This window comes from Sciurus vulgaris (assembly GCF_902686455.1).
Source record: "Sciurus vulgaris genome assembly, chromosome: 3".
Classification (NCBI taxonomy): domain Eukaryota; kingdom Metazoa; phylum Chordata; class Mammalia; order Rodentia; family Sciuridae; genus Sciurus; species Sciurus vulgaris.
In genome coordinates this window covers 38,008,727-38,029,207 of record NC_136463.1, presented here as the reverse complement: position 1 = coordinate 38,029,207, position 20,481 = coordinate 38,008,727, and the positions used below count along the sequence as shown (strand labels likewise).

The 20,481-nt window shown below is 40.1% G+C and overlaps 1 protein-coding gene across 9 annotated transcripts in view; it reads left to right on the top strand.

Moving 5' to 3' along the window:
* ACACA (acetyl-CoA carboxylase alpha) overlaps positions 1–20,481 on the top strand; it is a 273,697-nt gene that overhangs the window by 227,312 nt on the left and 25,904 nt on the right. For all 9 annotated transcript variants that reach the window (XM_079132070.1, XM_079132069.1, XM_079132077.1 and 6 more), the window contains 6 exons: positions 1,945–2,088; positions 2,653–2,773; positions 5,468–5,564; positions 8,761–8,857; positions 10,677–10,812; positions 19,914–20,091. In XM_079132070.1, coding sequence (XP_078988196.1) covers positions 1,945–2,088; positions 2,653–2,773; positions 5,468–5,564; positions 8,761–8,857; positions 10,677–10,812; positions 19,914–20,091 — 773 coding nt within the window. The remainder of the gene's footprint in view (positions 1–1,944; positions 2,089–2,652; positions 2,774–5,467; positions 5,565–8,760; positions 8,858–10,676; positions 10,813–19,913; positions 20,092–20,481) is intronic.

Below are 20,481 nucleotides of genomic sequence, written 5' to 3'. Positions count from 1 at the left end.
TTTGTTTTGGTTTGATTTTTTTGTTCTATTTTGTTTCCTGATGCATGTGTGAGTGTGCATGTGTGCACACATTTAAAGATATAAATGAAACAGGTATGTAATGCCCTCTGCCTGTTAGAAAGACTAAAGCCATAAAAATAACAAACGGCGTGTATTTGCTAGAATGTCAAAGTTATGAGTTTATTTTGTAATGATGTGCTCCTGCCTTCATGAGGTAAACTGGCCGTGGCGGAGGTGTTATTAGTAATATGGACTCAGTGGAGCAGAAAGCCGAGTGACCGAGAGATCAGTGTATCAGTCAGAGAGAGGGCAAATGGAAAGAGACAGCAGGAGAATGAGAAAAGAGCCGCAGCGCCTGGGCTAAGATTAAAGATGGACTGAGGGGAGGATGGGAGCCCAGTGGTCAGATATGGTCTCCCCTGTTCATGGGGCCCCTTCAAAGGAGCTGCCAGCATGTTGCTCAGCTTGGGGCTGCCTGTAAAGGCTTGATCTCTGTGCTTCCTTATCAAGGAAAGCAGTAATCTGAGAGCAATTTTGCTTTCCATATTCCTTTCAGAAAAGTCTCTAATGCCCTTCCTAGCTGAAGTTAAATGGAACCAAGGCCAGCTGGGTCACAGTGAGGTTATTACTTTGGTCACCAACTTCCTCAGCCTAGGGAAGGTCTTGATGTAGGGGCTGACCCAGCACGCAGGGGAACCTCTCAGAGCTCCTAACAAGAAGGGGCCAATTGGGAATATACAGGTACAATTTGCTGGCCCTAAATTTATTAGGTTCTCCCCAGAGACCGAAAATGAATAAAAGTTAGTAAGGAAGAAATTTTGTGTGTCGTTATTTTTTAAAGGAGAAGGAGAAAGGGAAAAGAAAAGGGAAAATACAGTAAGTGCTCCACAACTGTTTAGAGCTCTCCAGGGCTACCCTAGATGACTGGCAATTACTATACACTGAGCAGTTGGCAATAGTCAGTGATCAGGCTGCCCGACTTCCATCTGCTGGGTCAGAAAACCTCCCTCCCTGAAAGAAATTATTAACCAATCTTCAAGGAGAAAAGAAACCCTACAATTTCTAAGTCCAAGATTTTTTTTCCCCCTTTTTTTCCTTTAAAGGAAACTTTGTGGTTTTCAATTGCAGGTGCCCTTTGACCTGACAAGGGTTAAACTCCTCCAAAGAGACACTGAGAATGAGGCCCAGAATTTCCTACAGCCTTGAAAGGAGAAGGCAGAGGGGAAGCAGGCTTGAAAATAAATCATAGCCCTGCACCCAACACACAAAGAGGACTTAAGACTCAGGGGTTTGTGTATGTATCATTGGTTGCTTCAGGATTTTGCCTACTTTAGGGCTTGTGAATGGGAACCAGCTTTACAAATCAAATGCAAGGGAACAGGGATGTAGTTCATTAGTAGATCATTTGCCTAGCATGCATAAGGTTCCTGGGTTCGATTATTAGCACTGGGGAAAGAAGAAAAAGAAAAAAAAATCAAATGTGAAGATAAAGGTAATCCATTAGAAAAAATGAGGAACCCAGACCCCCACAGGGTTTCTTTAACTGCAGCTTGTCAAAAGACAGGCATGTTATCTTTTTTGTTTATGTGCATAACAACTCTGCAAGACCTGCACATGACAAGGTGGCCTGTGCCTCAGGGTCCCAGCCTACCCATCACTGATTTCAGCTCAGACTTCAAGAGCACTATGCCTATCTGTGGTCGCTAGCAGAGAGAAAGGCTTGCTGGTTTTTAAATTGCAACCATATATGTGATTGTTAAAACTCTTTTCTGTTTTCCAAGTTTTCCTTTTAGGAAGAAGATCCTGGTAATCCCTAAGAGCAATCCACAGAGTCTGAGATCTCTGTCTTGTGAAGAAAAGAACCTCTTTCATTGAGAATTATGAAATAAACTATGTCTTTATTTCTTCAGAGACAAATGTTTTTTCTCTTGCTCATTTCTCTAGGTCCTTGGAAGGGAAGTGTACACCTCCAATAACCAGCTTGGGGGCATCCAGATCATGCACAACAATGGGGTAACCCACTGTACTGTTTGTGATGACTTTGAAGGGGTTTTCACTGTCCTGCACTGGCTGTCATACATGCCCAAGGTGAGTATGAACTACCTACCAGCAGAACCTGCCATTTCTAACATGGTTCATTGTCTCTGTGTTTGAGGTCTCATCTTTATGGCAGAGGAAATTTTAATTATGAAATATTTCTCAGAAAGCTCCTAATTTTTTTTTTTTTCCTTAAAGCCATCTTTAAAATGTCTGTGGATTTTTTAGGCTTTTTCCTGGTGTTTTCCAGCCAAAAATGCCTTCTTCGTCTATCTAGACTCAGATTCCAGCATATTAAGGTTTCCTACTCATTGTTGGTTTTTTTTTCCTTTTATAATAGTCATCCTTCCTCTGGAGAGCTTCCCAGAAAGTGTGGGCACACTGAAATCAAGTCAAAATACACCACTTTGTGCCAGGCTCCTAAATGAGATTAAGACCTGTGCATGTTCCTCTGTGTTTGGCACATAACTAGGATGCTTCTGGCTGATGATTGGGACCAGTGGGTATAATTTCTGTATGTGGGCCCTGCTGTCTTTTGTCTGCAGCTGTTACTGAGTCAGAGTATAAGACTTTTTCACTGATTTCTGTGTTCTTTCTCTCCCAATCTCCCTTTAGAGCGTTCACAGTTCGGTTCCTCTCCTGAACTCTAAGGATCCTATAGATAGAATCATTGAGTTTGTTCCTACAAAGGCTCCATATGATCCTCGATGGATGTTAGCAGGGCGTCCTCACCCAAGTATGTATATGTTTGAGGACCTTATGGTACCTTGGCTCTCAAACTTTTAATCTTCTTTCAATCACTGTTCAATTCCTACACAAAAACATACGACTAAGAAAATAGGCAAGCTAGGCACAGTAGCATTCACCTGTGATCCCAGCTACTAGGGAGGCTGAGGCTGAAGAATTGCAAGTCTGAGGCCAGCCTCCACAACTTGTCTCAGAAAGTAGTAAGTGCTGGGAATGTAGCTCAGTGGTAGAGCACCCCTTGGTTCAATCACAGTACTGAAGAAAAGAAAGAAAAGAGAAAGGAAGGAAGGAAGGAGTCAGAGCGCACACTAAAGCTGCAAAGAACTTCATAGATAGATAATTTGAGAGAGAATGAGAATGAGAGATCACCACTTTACAATCTCAGAGAAGTTGAATGATCTGTGTAAGGCCACACAGCTATTACTTTGGAGCTCGGACGTCATTTGATACCTGATTGGAGATATTCTAGAAAAATCAACAGGTAAATGTTGATTTCAATGCCTTTTCTTATTAATCCTAATAAAATTTTTCTTACACTGGCAGAAGAATCATTGTAGTAGTCTTCTCCTTACCTCTTATTTTTATACATGATTATGGTAAGAACTATGTGCCTAATACACCTATCAACCTTAAAATTCAGGATTTTTATGGAAATGAGGTGAGCCTCTTTTCTTCTGGAATTCAGTACAAGTCTCAGCAAAGGTTCTCCTGAAAAGTATGGGGAACCATCTTAACAGGCTTCTAAGTTCTATATCTGACCATCTTATTTGTCCTATGGGGACTATGAAGCCCAACTACAATAGCCAATGGTTCACTTTCCCCTAATCAACATATAAGGCAAGAGGGTTTTTTATTTTCTCACAGTTATTAAAATAAAGGTTAATGACAGAAAATTATATTGGGGGTTGAAATAGCAGCGATAGATTATTAGGATTTTCAGGTGATTTAGCTTTTTTGTTGCTATGATCAGGCAGGAAGTTTTATTTAAAGAAGTAAACATTTTAAGGTATGCTTGGTGGCACATGCCTATAATCTCAGTGATGGCTGAGACAGGAGGATCGCAAATTCAAGGACAGCGTCAGCAATTTAGTGATATTCAATCTCAAAATAAAAAGGTCTAGAGACGCAGTTAAAGTGGGAGAACACCCTGGGTTCAATGCTCAGTACCAAAGGAGGGAGGGGAAGCAGCAGACATTTTCACTTGAAATTAATTCTGTAGGTCCAAATTATTATTAAAGTAAGAACTGTAAGATGATCTGGGCATATAAAGTTAAAATTTGGTTTAGAACCTTCATCATTTCCTGAGACCCTCTTTCATGGAGTGTGGGTGTAGGTGGTGGTTATCCCAGTCATTATTAATGAGAACCAGAGAATAAAATGAAATTTGTGATAAACTAAGTTTTCTGTTTTTTTGTATAATATTTTTTCATCGACTCCCCAGTAATTCATCCTGCTGTCTATGTGCAGCTAACACTCGCTCCCAAATCGAGTGACTTCAGATTTTAATTTAGTGGAAGCGTTAAAGAAAGCAGATGATTCCCTGTGATAAGTTAAAGCAGATATCTTCTAGGTGAAAAGTTAAAGTCATTTATTAGAGAAGATAGTGCCATGATATTCTTCAAACTGACGCCCAACACGAGACCAGAATCTAAACGATCAGCTTTGGGCTCACGATAGAGAGATAATTTTGAAATGGATGATCACATTTTACACTGGGGCCATAGAGGCAAGGAATGTAGAACACAGTAATTACAAGTTTAGTCTTGATAAAACACTCTCCGTCCTGTTTAAGTCAGCAGAGGTTAGCTTGCTCGGATTTTCACTTTTAATTGGTTTTGGACTTGGGTTTTTACGGGGTGGAGGGCTGTGTTCAAATTAGAAGAATCACAGAGAAACCATGAGCTGAGAGGGCAAACTAGGAAACAGTTATTTGCAGAAGCTTTTATAGGGCCTTGGTCAAACATTTATATCTGTGGAACAAAAGTTTTTAAACTAAGATATTGAAAGTACCTGTCTTGGCCAGTGAAGGGCATTTTCTGTGCAAGGGAGGTTAATGGCATTAAGTGTGTGCATTTTAACCATTATGTTTTGCTTTTTCAAGAGTATCTGGTCATGACCCTTTCTTGTAGAAAAATTATACTTTGAAAGCTGTAAATAAAATGGATCTATCTTGCTTCTCTAGCAGAAACACTGAATCCCTTTTCTTCAAGTTTGGGTCCTCATCTGATCATTAATACTTATTATTTGACTGCTTTCATCTTTCCATTAAAAGAAAATCAGTGGAATCAAACAGAATTGTAAGACAAGTTTCAAAATAGAAATAGACAATTTTAAAAACATCTTTAATGACTTGGCTGCCTTTTGACAAATGCCTGTAGTATCTTGAAAAAAACCAAGTTATTTATTTAAAAGCATGCAAACTGCTAGCTGAACCCCATCGTTTAACAATAAATGATGCTTTTGCTGATAAATGATTCTTTTTATGCAGACTAGCAAATGAAATAGGAGATGATGTCTGAAGGCAGATGAACATTCGGCTGCCTAATGCTTTCATCTATTATAATATGGTTAGCAACAACAACAAACTCCCCCCAAATAATCCCCTGGATCCCACCTTAAATTCATCAGTTCCAGTGCACTGTCAATGGATTGACTGTCTTTGTTCTTTCTTTTCCTTCTGTAGCCCAGAAGGGTCAGTGGTTGAGTGGATTTTTTGACTATGGATCTTTCTCAGAGATTATGCAGCCCTGGGCACAGACTGTGGTGGTTGGTAGAGCCAGGTAAGAGCTCTTTTATTTTGGAAATTTTTTTCTCCCAACTAAAAATAATAAGCAAAAAGGCCATGCCATATAGACTTATATCAGTAATGCTCTCTTCATCAAAACTTTCTAATAATACTGGATTACAACAATGCCCAAAGCATTCTAACTAGAGTTTTGGTTCATTTAAAGTGTCATTCCAGTGATGCTTTTAATTTAAAGACTGATTTTCACAATATTTCCTTTTTATAATGCTGCAAGAAAAACTCTTTGGTAGCTGTAATGCCCAACTACAATAGCGGTAACCCACCAATGACTTCCCCTCCCCCAGGCTACTTTCTTTTAGGAACAGGTGACAAGTGAATCAGACTCACCTGCTTCTTAGGTAACCTGAGAGAAGTTCCGTCATGGCATCAAGATTAGTTAAGTGACTTATGTACTATATTGGATTATAATCAGATTTGAATTGGGAAAAAAAAAAAAAAAAAGTTTACCTGAAACGGGAATGAGTAAAATAAGCTGGAATAGGTTGCTGGGATACCCATGTTTTCAAGTGGGAAATTGAAGTTTCTATTAAATTTTAATACCTACTCTAAGAAGTGCTTCACTCAACAGCAAGCGCTGTGCGAAATAATCTGCAGTGCTCAGTATAACGAGCACCTGCCAAGGCTGATCTTAATCTAGTTCTGCACTGCAGAGACATGCTGCCCGAGGGACCCGCATCTGGAGCTCACCTTCCTCTCGGGGGCAATCAGTTTTCCTTATCTTGGTGAAAAGTGGCACCTGCTCAAGATTCTCAAACATGCCACATTGGGTTGAGATTTAGATTCTAGCCTTGAAAATAATTCTAGGCTTTGTGGTTTGCTCAGTACAGCAGGTCAGCACACCTCATGCTGCCAGTGACAAGGAGCCATCAGATGGTAAATCCCACAGACAGGGTCTTCCACTGTGACTCTGAATAGGATTCGGGCCTGAGTTAGCTCAGATGGAAACTCACAGAAACTAGCCGCTCGTTTTCTTTTGCATCTCAGGTCTTTTACCTCACCCCAGGCTTCTGGGTCCTAGTGAGAATTATTTTGTGTGCCATTAAAATTCCCACTGGGGAGGTAGTTGTGGGGCATGCACCAGAGCTAGAGCCCTACTAGCCAGGACTTATCTGCTCATTACAAAGAGTTCTCATGTCACACTAGGACCAACTTTTTTGAGAATTTGTCTCTTATCTATTCTGCTTCAGTTTTTCTACCTATTGAAAACATGACAGATTTTTAAGCCTCACAAAATCAAGCCTTTGTTAAGGTCTTTAAGATTTTCCCATGGGAAATAAGAGAACAATGCTTTACACTTACGATTGGAAGAATGGGAGTCGCTCTACAACCAAGATCAGTCAAGCTTGGCTATGGTTAACTCTGCCATTGTTTACTCTGACACTCACTCTCATTTCTTCCTTTCTTTCCATCTGATGAGTTTTGGGTTTCTTACTCCAAACACATACACATGCTCACAAGTATATAAAACACAAGTAGAGCTAGCTTCTTTCAAAGGCAATGGCATTTCGAGAAATAAATATAAATGTATTCTTCTGGGATTGTTACTGTAAGTGCTGCCAAAACTCATCTTTGGTATGTATGTTTGGAATATGTGTGCTATTGGCTGTAAATTGTCTTTTATTATTCCATGGCACCTTGTCCAGGGACACACTATAAAACAAGATGTAGCATCTTCATGTGCTAGCCTGATAAAATTTATATGAAGTATAATAGAAAACAGAAGTTGTTCTGAGCTGTTTTCAAGTTCAATAAATAACTGTAATACTCGGATAAAGATGTTCTTTATTAGGTCACATGGGCCCTAATATATAAGTTATAAGTTACCGATTTAGGGTGGCTTTTGCAATTACAAGTTTCCAGTTGGATTGTTAATCATTGTGAGCAGAAATATTTCTAAGCCCTCCTGTGTACCTCCTGCTCGTTGTCTGGTTGTCTAGAGGGCTTTTGATTCTGATTCAGTGCAGGCAAGTGACAAGGGGGTGGGTGGTCTCTACTCAGTCCCCCATTAGGCCCGTTGTGATGACAAGAATCCATTTCCAGTAGCCAGTGTAACAACCAAAGATCATCCTTCGTGGAAAAGTTTGTTGTGGAGATGCAGTGAGGAATAAGAGACTAGCCCTTCCAGCCCCAACCCCTAGGAATGCAACTGAGGGGGAAGACTAAATCACATTTTCCAGCTCAAGGACTCACTCTGTTTTTGCATTTCTATATTCTCCCCTTCCTTCAGTCTTTCTCTCTTCCCTGGCTCTGCTCCTCCCCTCCCTCCCTCTCTGATTTTCCTAGGAAATCTTTACGAAGACCAAGTTTAGAAGGGAGTATAAATGTAGAAACATTAAGTACCTAAACAGGTTTTAAAATTAACTTAGCTTTGAGATTAAATATATGCTTCCAATATAGATTTCAGAACGATTACTTCTGAAATTGTCCCTGTCCCAATGCTCTTCTCTCATGAAAAAGAAAGCTAAGGGTTTGTTTAAACCACTTCCCTACTCTTTGCACATATTTTTCATCATCCTCATGACACACCTACACACAATCCCCATCTACATGCCCAGTGGTAAGACCTTTTATACCCTCAAATCTTAGCTAGCACCACATTATTCATATCCCATGGAAAACTACAACTCTGCCAGCCATGATGGTGCATACCTGTAATCCCAGGTACTCAGGAAGCTGAAGCAAGAGAATTACAGTTTCAAAATAAAAATTAAAAAAAAATAGAAAGAAAAGAAAACTATAGCTCTATTTCCACAAGACCTGCACTCATGAAGTTACTGAAAGTTTCAGATTCCTACTACCTTCCAGACCATTTTGCTCCACATTCACCAAGAGATGCTCTAGAGTGAATAGAGAAACTTCATATGTCAACCACAAAGGTAGATTTGTGTGTGTGCTGAGTAGTTGAGTCTAAATACAGAGGATCCCCTGGTTATAGCTTTTGGTTTGAATTTATCCTGTTGGGACTATCCAGAATAGGAGTGATTCTGAGAATAGTTTCCTACTGTATTTACAGAATAAATACTGAATCCATAGCACCTAGAAGTTAGATTCCCTGCTGCTGTCTGGTTTGCTTCTAGTTTTAGTTCCCGTGTTGATGTGGGATTGGAAAATAAATGACTAGCTATAATCTTGACATGCATTGAGTTCTGATGTAGCTCATTTTTTATCAGGCTAGGAGGAATACCTGTGGGAGTAGTTGCCGTAGAAACCCGAACAGTAGAACTAAGTATCCCAGCTGATCCTGCAAACCTGGATTCTGAAGCCAAGGTAGGTCACCTCAAGTACAGTGTGGGCCTGTGCTTGGAGCTTGTTTCCCTTCAGTGACTGTGGGCACATCTTCGAGGGAAAGGGCAGCAGCAGCCTTGAATGATTTCAGACCATCATGTGTTTATGTGTGTGTGTTTCTTTTTTAAGTGTTTTGGTACTGGTAATTGAACCCAAAGGTGCTTAACCACTGAACCACATTCCCAGCACTTTTTATTTTTTGAGACAGGGTCTTGCTGAGTTGCTTAAGGCCTCACTAAGTTGCTGAGGCTGGTCTGAACTTTCAATCCTCCTGCCTCAGCCTCCAGAGTTGCTGGGATCATCAACATGCACTCCTATGCCCGGCTCATGTGTTCACTTTTAAGATGACTCTAGATAGACTGCAAGCCAAGTTCTGTCCCCAAAATGAAATAGACCTTTACATTGTTCTTACTGATGTTAGAAAATGTTCTGATTTTGTTGGGGATATGGTGTTACAAAAAGGCAACTGAGATAACACTGAAGCTCATCCGTCGTAGATTCTCTGAACATACACATGAATACATGGTATGTGTTCTAAGCTACAATTAGAACTGATAATGCAGTCTGCCCTAACTCTAGGCATGGACACCACAGCCCACCCACCCCCACCTTTTTTTTTTTTTTTTTTTTTTGCTACTGGGGGATTGAACCAGGCTCAGCTCCATCCCCAGTCCATTTTTTAAAATTATTTTGAGATAGGATCTAGTTGAGTTGCTGAGGCCTTGAAATTATGATCCTCCTGCCTCAGCTTCCTGAGTCATCTCTGTGATTGACAGACATGTGTGCTACAGTGCCCAACTTCAAGTTGTACTTAAGAAGACTGAATGAGGGCTAGGGATGTGGCTCAGTGGTAGAGTACTTACTTAGCATGAGTAAGACCCTGGGTTCGATATCAGACCTGACAGAAAAAAAAAGTAACAGAGAAGTTTGAATGAAGATTCCTAGGTCTGCATTCTCTCACTATTACTATTACTATTAGGAGTAGCAGTGTAGTCAACACTCAAGAAGAAGAGTATCTGGGGCTAGGGATATAATTCAGATGGTAGAATGCTTGCCTAGCATGCACAAGGCCCTGGGTTCAATCCCCAACACCACACACACACACACACAAAGAGTATTTAAAAGATCCAGGATTCTATTTTTTTCTCTTCAAAAGTGGTCTTGAGGGTATCCTACTATCCTCCTCCTATGTCATGGGAATGCTAGTTCTTCTCGTCTCACTTAAATAAATAAATTCTACTCTGTGATGTTGAGCCTGGTGAGGGGGGCTGAGGCAAGAGGATATCAAGTTCAAGGCCAGCCTCAGCAACTTAGTGAGGCACTTAGCAACTCAGTGAGACCCTGTCTCAAAATAAAGAATAAAAAGGACTGGGGATATGGCTTAGTGGTTTAGTGCCCCTGGGTTCAATCTACAGTACACCCCCTCCTCCAAAAAATGATCTTGATAAACTAGTTGTCATTTGGTTTGATTAACTTTTCAGGTTTGTTTGCTTTGCAGTGCTGGGGTTTGAACCCAGTGCCTTGCACATGCTATGCAAGTGTTCTACCTCTGAGCTATATGTTCCCCAGCACCCCCAATTTTTATTTTATTTTGAGACAGGGTCTCACTCAGTTGCCAAGGTTGACCTCAAACTTGTGATCCTCCTGCCTCAGCCTCCCAAGTAGCTGGAATTACAGGCATGTGCCACCACATCTGACTTGTGTTTTCAGTTTTTAATAAATAAAATCTTGTTCACCTTGGAGAAGTTCTCCTTGAAACTCTGTTGTTAATTATATCTTCTTTTTTGACTTTCCCCTATAGATAATCCAGCAGGCTGGCCAGGTTTGGTTCCCAGATTCTGCATTTAAGACCTATCAGGCTATCAAAGACTTCAACCGTGAAGGACTGCCCCTGATGGTCTTTGCCAACTGGAGAGGCTTCTCTGGTGGGATGAAAGGTGACTGACTCAGTTGCGGGCTAGAGGGACAACACTAATTACTGGGCACCATGCGACAGGAGGAGGGAGTAGATTCTGCAGATCCTGTGGGTATGCTGACAGCCCATTACCCTAGGCTTTTGGGGGATTGTGCTCCATCTAAGATACCTTCTAAATCGCAACCCAAATGGAAAAATATGGCATGTTTTACAATTCCTTACAAAATGACAGAATAATCTGTTAGTTATCTAGGTGGACTACTACTGTTGTGGATTTTGCTTTCACAGGTAGATATTGGACCATTCTGATGGTCTGGAAAGTAGGATTGTCTCTGTCCCTCTTTTCTGGGCATGTTCTTCATTCATATTATTCTCTAATGTTCTACAGTGACCATGATAGATACTGAAATTAGCACTAACTGGAAGGAAATGAACAAATTCTGTACCAGAGGCTGTTCTTCGTGGTAATTTGTGGTACATTTTATTATTATCCACCAACAGCCCTGGGCCAGTGGCTCTAGCAGATTAGACCATTATTATAAAATTTCTACTCCGTGCTATGGGAATTACTTAGTGATTAGTAAGTCCAAATCATCATTAAATGAGAATCCTCCATGAGCAAAGCCACTGTGGACAGTACGTGGACAGCCAAAGCAAACACTCCACCTCTTACAGTGGTAAAGTGCTCTCTCCAATGGCAGTGATCCACGGCCAGGCTAAGGGCAGACACAGCACACTTCGAGGCAGAGAGAGTATGCTGATGGGTACAAATCTCATTTATCTCAAGATTCAGAATTAGAGGAATGGGAGGAAGGAAGTTCCCCTTTTATAGATTATCAGCCATGTGGTTAGAGGTATTCAACATTTTTGCCAATGAGTTTCTCTTGCCTGGCTAGGAAGAGCCCTGAATGGCCAAGTTTCCCTCACAAAATGTAAATGAGGTTAATTTTTGTTTGTTTTTTATTTGAAAAGATTCCTATTTCATATTCATATGTTCATATTGGCCAGAGAACTACCACATTTTGTGCTTTTCTTGGGGGAGATTGATTATACATGTAAATTAATGCTTATGTACTCTTTTAAACTGCGAAGGTGAATTATTTTTTGACCAAGATAATAAGTCAGTGGAAATACCTTGAGACATTGAGAGTGCAGGTTAAACAAGTCAATCCTACACATTTTTACTGGGTTTCTATGTACAAGGAACTGTGTTAGCCACCTCGGAGCAACAAAAATAAGTCAGAAACGGACATTACCTGAAGAAGTCAAGAAAAATGTCCTGGGCAGAATGGCGAAGTGATAACATATAAACACAAAAGCAGGGTGTTCAAAAGAGGATGATACTACATCAAAGCTGGGAGGAAGGGGGCCTAACACCCCTTTCATTCTTTTTTTCTTTTTATTAAAAATCATAAATTTACATAGGGCAATGTTGTTTGATTCATTGTTACTTTTTTCCCTTCCCCCCACCCCCCTTTTCCCTCTATACAGTCCTTCCTTCCTCCATTCTTACCACCCTCCTTATCCCTAACCCTAAACCTAACCCTAACCCTAATGTTAACCCCTCCTACCCCCCATTATATGTCCTCATCTGCTTATCAGTGAGATCATTCGTCCTTTAGTTTTTTGAGATTGGCTTATCTCACTTAGCATGATATTCTCCAATTTCATCCATTTGCCTGCAAATGCCATAATTTTATCATTCTTCATGGTGGAGTAATATTCCATTGTATATATATGCCACAGTTTCTTTATCCATTCATCAACTGAAGGGCATCTAGGTTGGTTCCACAATCTGGCTATGGTGAATTGAGCAGCTATGAACATTGATGTGGCTGTATCTCTGTAGTATGCTGATTTTAAGTCCTTTGGGTAGAGGCCAAGGAGTGGGATAGCTGGGTCAAATGGTGGTTCCATTCCAAGCTTTCTGAGGAATCTCCACACTACTTTCCAGAGTGGCTGCACTAATGTGCAACCCCACCAGCAATGTATGAGTGTACCTTTTTCCCCACATCCTCGCCAACACCTATTGTTGCTTGTATTTGTGATAATCGCCATTCTAATTGGGGTGAGATGAAATCTTAGGGTAGTTTTGATTTGCATTTCTCTTATTACTAGAGATGTTGAACATTTTTTCATATATCTGTTGATTGCTTGTACATCTTCTTCTGTGAAGTGTCTGTTCATTTCCTTAGCCCATTTGTTGACTGGATTATTTGTATTCTTGGTGTAGAGTTTTTTGAGTTCTTTATAGATTCTGGAAATTAGCGCTCTATCTGAAGTATGAGTGGCAAAGATATTCTCCCACTCTGTAGGCTCTGTCTTCACATTACTGATAGTTTCCTTTGCTGCGAGAAAGCTTTTTAGTTTGAATCTATCCCAGTTGTTGATTCTTGCTTTTATTTCTTGTGCTATGGGAGTCCTGTTAAGGAAGTCTGCTCCTAAGCCAACAAGTTGAAGGTTTGGACCTACTTTTTCTTCTATAAGATGCAGGGTCTCTAGTCTGATTCCGAGGTCCTTGATCCATTTTGAGTTGAGTTTTGTGCAGGATGAGAGATATGGGTTTAGTTTCATTCTGCTACATATGGCTTTCCAGTTTTCCCAGCACCATTGTTGAAGAGGCTATCTTTTCTCCATTGCATATTTTTGGCACCTTTGTCTAGTATGAGAAAATTGTATTTATTTGGGTTTGTGTCCGTGTCCTCTATTCTGTACCATTGATCTACCTGTCTATTTTGTTACCAATACCATGCCGTTTTTGTTACTATTGCTTTGTAATAGAGTTGAAGATCTGGTATTGCGATACCCCCTGCTTCGCTCTTTCTACTGAGGATTGCTTTAGCTATTCTGGGTTTCTTATTCTTCCAGATGAATTTCATAATTGCTTGCTCTATTTCTGTAAGGTACATCACTGGGATTTTAATTGGAATTACATTGAATCTGTATAGCACTTTTGGTAGTATGGCCATTTTGACAATATTAATTCTGCCTATCCAAGAACATGGGAGATCTTTCCATCTTCTAAGGTTTTCTTTAATTTCTTTCTTTAGTGTTCTGTAGTTCTCATTGTAGAGGTCTTTCACCTCTTTTGTGAGATTGATTCCCAAGTATTTTATTTTTTTCGATACTATTGTGAATGGGGTAGTTTTCCTAATTTCTCTTTCTGAAGGTTCATCACTTATATATAAAAATGCATTGGATTTATGAGCATTGATCTTGTAACCTGCTACTCTACTGAATTTACTTATGAGTTCTAAGAGTTTTCTGGTGGAATTTCCAGGTTCCTCTAAATATATAATCATGTCATCAGCAAACAGGGATAGTTTGAGTTCTTCTTTTCCCCCTTTCATTCTTATATTTGAGGTTCACATAGTGTCAGATTTTACTCAGTCCCCACTTCCTTGGCTGTAAGGCTTACATTAAGACCTGCCAGGGAAGGAGTGCTGAAAATGCAGTCTTCTTGATACACTGGTGAGCAAGTCAGCCTGCTGATTATGTGCTCTGGTTCAGAGTTCAAAAGTTTCAGAAGTGTCGCTTCTAGGAAAAGCTTCAATTCTGCTGCATCTTTTGGCTCAGGCCCAGATTGGCTGCTAGCCTTGTAACAATAAGAACAACAACAATTAAGATTCACTGAGTGCTTTTCACCAGAAGCTGTGCTAACCATTTTATATGGTTTATCTTACATAATCATCACAGCAAGCACTGCCAAGGGGTAACTTTTATTATTATCCGTGTTTTACATAAATTGGGACTTGGGGTAAATAAATTTCCCAAGATGGTTCAGCTAAACAATGACACTTGGGAGAGTAATGTAGCGCTGACTGACTTCTTGTAACTCGGTTGGTCTATCTGAGAGCCCAGGACCAGAATCAGATCCTGGAACATCCTGGCGGAAGTTATAATCCACCTGTTTCCCCCTTCCTTTGGGGATGTCCTTGATTATTGTGAAAAGAACTTTCAAGAGCTCAGAAATGTTATTTTTTATTGTGGTAAAAGTAAGTGTACAATTCAGTAGCATTAAATACATTCACAGTATTCTGTAACCATCATTGATATATCCTAAACGTTTTAATCATTCCCAGCTTCCACTCTATACCCATTAAATAATAACTGCCCATTCCCTCCTCCTTCCTGCCCCAAGTCAGAAATGAGTTCTTGGCCTAATATAGAGCAGGGCGAGTTTTGTCTTCCCATTTTTGGTTCTAATACGTCTGTTTACACATCACATAAGACAGATAAGCTTTAGGGAAGATAGAGATCTATGTGGAAGTAGGAGGGGGAGAACAGCACCATTCATATTTACATACAGGTCAGGATGTTTCCTGCGTATTATCTCATGTAAAGGGACCTAAACTGAGAGCCTCTTGTCATTCTCCACATCCCTTGGGGAGATGTTTGCAGTTTTGGTTTCAATACTGGCTAGGGATTATGCAGGGAGGGAAAATAAACAATTATGCCATCCCTCAGTGCACACAAACACACAGCCAGGAGCCGACTGCACTGTGGGTAAAATGACTCCAAAATTGTGTGTAATGAGTAGGAAAAGATTAGAGACAGCTCTTGCTATGCTGAAAATTGACATTAGTGGAGGGGAAAAAAAAAACTCTTTACTAGTCGGCCTAGGAGGTCTAATTCGAGCAGTAAAAATATAAATAAATAAATAAAAGCTTGTCAAGATGGTATTGGTGCTTTTTTTCCAATGAGCTCTATCTGGCCGGAAGGCTATTCAGCATAATGCAAAATTAAATTATAAAAACTGGCTGAATATTTAGATGGAAGAGCCATTTGGAAGCAGTTTATTTAGACGAACCGGCAATGACCCACAACAGGGAGACATCAAGCGTGAAATTTACTAGAAATTAGCACCAGGGTCCCAGCCTCAGCATGAATAGCTTGATAGGATGCAAATCCCAGTGATATTAAGCCGCCTCACTGCTGGTGCTACAGGGTCACTCTCAGTTGGCTTTTCATGTTATACTTATTATTTTTTTTTCCTGGGACAGGTTATAAATAACAATAAAAAAAACACATTTATTGAAAACTTTAACTGGAATGAAGTCTATTTTAAAGTCTCTGATTATTTGGATGTTGAAATAGTGTCTGCTGGCCATAATGAACTCATGAGAGACATTATGTAGATGCAGCTTGTTTATGCCTAATGCTTACCTTCAGCTTCTAACAGATAATCTTGCCCAAACCAATAAGATCTATTCCAGTTTTGAGAGTGTGGGCACTATGGAAGCATTTTCAGCCACTCTGCTTCCTTGTTTGGTACATGTGGCTGTCACAGTTTATCCATGTTGTGTAACAATGAAAGCCTTAGGCAGGGTTGGTGCCTGAGTGCTGAGAACACGCTCCAAAGGCTATTTGTGATCACCATTCATGCAGATGTGCTTTACCCAGAATGCTCGAAAACTAAGCTCCTGTCTCTCTGGTGAAGAACCTATCAGTATATTCCATTTCCAGTTGCATTTCTCAGGGCTGGAGAACTGACAGCATATGCAGAGCTTTGAAATTCCCTAGACGGATTTCTAGCATAAACCCTTGGGGATCCCCCTCCCCTGCTACTCTTGGCTGTGTCTTCACTCCATCTCTTAAATATGAAGGGATTTTAGACAATTGTATGTTAGATTGTTGCCAAGTATTTCAACCTGCCTTTTAAAGTATGTGGTTTGGGATACCTGGAGTTCAGTGTGAGTGGATTGATTCGTAGAGTTTGTTTATATTTTAATAGCCTGCTTTGTGGCGGTGTTGATGCTTGCATTGTAGGCCTATTGGTGTTCCAGGTGAGATGGAGGCATTATTTTGGCCTCTAGCGTGTAAGCTTCAGTGGCGCCTAATGCCCCTTTTCTACTTGCAGTCTTGGGACCTAAAAATATTTGTTCAGCAACTAGATCCAAGCCCTTCACAAGGCTGCTGGTATCATCAGTACAGATTCTGACATTTGTGAACAGAGGAAATCCAGGAAACATGTACAAATATTCTTTTTTTTTTTTTTTTTTTTCAAATCTCTCTTCTGGTTTTATTTTACTTAGCCACTATATTGGATATTGGAAAACAGATTACCCCAGCCTGGTGCTTTTTTCCTAGCAATAAGAACCATGAGTGAAAATGAGGTAGTAGTGTGTGGACTTTGGAACCAGAAAGACCTGAGTTTGAGTCTTCTCTCTGCCACTTAACTCTTATTTAACTAAGCTTCCATTTACTCGTAATTTGGATATGTGAATTAGGTGGTGTTCTTATGATTGAATGATTCATATGTATATACAGTCCTGATCCCTCGTACACAGTAAGCTAGCCATGATTTCAAAAAAGATGAACCAAAATCTATTACACAAAAATGAAAAATGTACCCACACTCAACTTCATTCCAAACTATTTCCATATAACATGAAATCAAGTGGGCTTCTTTCTTTCTTTTCTTTTCTTTTCTTTTCTTTTTTTTTAAATTAAGTGAATGAGCCAGATATAGCAGTATACACCTGTAATCCCAGTTACTCAGGAAGCTGGGGCAGGAAGATCTCAAATTGGGATCCAGCCTGGGCAACCTAGTGAAACCCTGTCTTGATAAAAAATAAAAAGACTTGAGATATGGCTCACTGGTAGAGCACCCCTGAGTTAATCCCTAGTACTGGCCAAAAAAAAAGAGGGAAGGAAAGAAAGAAAAATAAATTTTAAGAAGCCTTCCCCTTTTAGGAATTGGATCTGTTCAACACAATATAGATTTTAGTATAGATATGTTTGTTGGTTGGTTGGTACTAGGGATTGAACTTGGTGACTGTCACTCAGCTACATCCCCAGCTTTTTTTCATTTTTTATTTTGAACAGGGTCTTGCCAAATTGCTGAGACTGGCATTGAACTTGTGACCCTTCTGTCTCAATCTCCTGAGTTACTGGGATTACAGACATGCGCCCCCATGCCCAGATAGATATGTTTTTAACAAACATAAGTGAATAAAAGGGCTGGAAACTTTGTCTTCCTTTTCTGTAACTTTTTTTTTCCTTTCTTTGTAGGTAGAATGGCCTTTTGTGTGGTCTTCTTCTATTATTTCATTTTCACCTTTTATCTGCACCTTCCATTTCTTTGCACAATATCAATGAGGGCCACTCCTTTCTGTTACTTGTTCTGAAACTGTACTCTTGGCAGCACTGAAAAATGTACTGCTAATTAGACAATTATTTTATTATGTAGCACTGGTTGAAATATCCACTAAAGAATTAATTTAGTTAAAATAATTTGAACTGAGCAATTATTTTCATAACCACGGAATTAGCGTAAAGCGCTTAAAGTCCTTTATTCCCTGCTCTTCATACAGCAGTTGTGTAATTAGCAATAAATTTTTTTGGTCTTTGCTTTCCTCCCAGAGGAATAAATGTCTTTGTTCTGATCATATATACAGAGTATATGACCATACACATTCCACGTAGAGTAGGGTGTGCTTCCTGGGCAACTTAGAATTTATGACGCCTTTACAAACAAGCCAGCTTGGGGCAGTGGAGAAAGACATGTGCCATGCAGTGGACTGTGCTCACTGATAGTTTATATATAGAGTCATTTTTACTTTGAGGAAGGTGGCAGTTTAATTTGCTAGTAACTACAATGAAAGCAATTTCTATTTGGCTTGCTCTTAACTTCCTTAAAAATCCTTCTTTGCCTTGGATTTCCAGAATTGATTTATTCCAAATTGAGATCCTCTCTATGATAGGAAAGTTTGAATTCAGTTAAACCTGTTATCTGGTGTTTAGAAAAGATCCATTGTGGCTCTACTAAAGTACCCATTTAACATCTGGAATCATAAACCTAAGACTTTAACAATACTTATACTTTGGGGAGCTGGAGCTGGGAATTGGATAGTGGTCCATAAAAAAATTGGGGGGAAATAAGCCAGGCATGGTGGCACATGTCTGTAATTCCAGCTACTCAGGAGACTGAGGCAGAAAGATCACAAGTTCAAGGCCAGCCTGGGCAACTTAGTGAAACCTTGTCTCAAAAAATATAAACTAAAAGTGTTGGGGATATAGTTCAGTGGTAGAGCACGTGCCTAGCATGTATGAGGCCCTGGGTTCAATCCCAAGTGCCTTCAAAAAGAAAAAGATTAGGCAATAAATAAGCTTATCCAGCTTTCCAAGGGCTCACATTGTTTATGCACAGTCCTTTCCTTCACTACTCCTGGCCTTGAGGAGATTACAAAGTATTCTTTAGCAGAATGAAGAGATAACTAGGCATTTTATGAGGCTGTGTGGTATTTTCTATACACATGTATTTAATTTTCTCTCATTGTTATTCTATAAAAATTCAACTATTAAGAGTTGGGTTGTGGCTCAATGGTATAGCACTCGCCTAGCATGCGTGAGGCCCTGGGTTTGATCCTCAGCACCACATAAATATAAAATAAAGGTATTGTGTCCACCTACAACCCAAAAAATGTTTTAAAAATTCAACTATTAAAGAACTAATTTGGTTTTCTTTCTTGTTATATTTTTTCCAAAGTATGTTATATGCTCATTCATTCATTTATTCATTCAGCAGATACTTATTAAGTACTAAGTATGTTCTAGGCACTGGGCAGGATACTGGGGATACAAAGATAAATTTTTGAAGGATCCATTTCCACTAGCTGCACATTTTAAGAGCTCATCGTATGCTAAGAATCATGAGAGGAATTGAAAAGAACTAGACTAGTTCCTTCAGAGAACTTAATGTAGTGGGAGAGATCACATATTGACATGAAAAATACTCAACGTTTGCAGAGCAAGTGTGAATTAATGTGGTGAAACCCGAGTACAGAAATTCAGGGATGATATAAAATGAATATGCTGTCTAGAGGGCTTGCACACTGTCTTATGAAAGACAGTGCAGTTGTCTCTATACTTTGGAGGATCCTCCAGAGTCTTGAGTTGGATACAGGTAGAGAGAGACCAATCCCTTTAGTCTTCAGCATGGCCACACAGGACATGAGGTGGCTGGAACCTGTCACCTCTGGCCCTAAGCAGCCTCTCTTAGAGGCACAGTGTGCTGTACCAATATATTTTTCTACACATACCATGGTGTGAACAACCTTTGGCAGCATTGCTTTGGGGAAGATAAATTTCATGATTTCTAATTTTTCTCATTCTCTGTAGATATGTATGATCAAGTGCTGAAGTTTGGCGCTTACATCGTGGACAGCTTGCGGGAGTGCTCCCAACCTGTGATGGTTTACATTCCTCCTCAGGCCGAGTTGCGGGGTGGCTCTTGGGTTGTGATCGACCCCACCATCAACCCCCGGCACATGGAGATGTATGCTGACCGAGAAAGCAGGTAGCGTGCCTTCCTGATTTCCATTCACTGCCTCTCAGGATCCTCTAGCTATTGGCTTCCTCCTGAAGAAAATTATAACCAAGAAAACTTCATTAAATCTATCCATTCTCAAAGGACCAAGGACAGAAAAATAGGCTTTCCATATAGTGTCTGCTGGCATGAGAAGGAAACCAGGCTAGAATCAGGCTTTCTCAGTGTAATCCCCCCATGCCAGATTCTTTTACCATTAGTCCTCCCTTCCAGGCACCTCCAAACTCAGAGAAATTTTCTCTTCCCACTTGTTTTTCAGACGTGCCAATTCACCATCTTTCTTATGTGTGTGGCAGAGGGGACTTAAAGCGAGTTGCAGTGGAAAGACTGGTCTGTTAATCTGAGTTTAACTGTCCGACT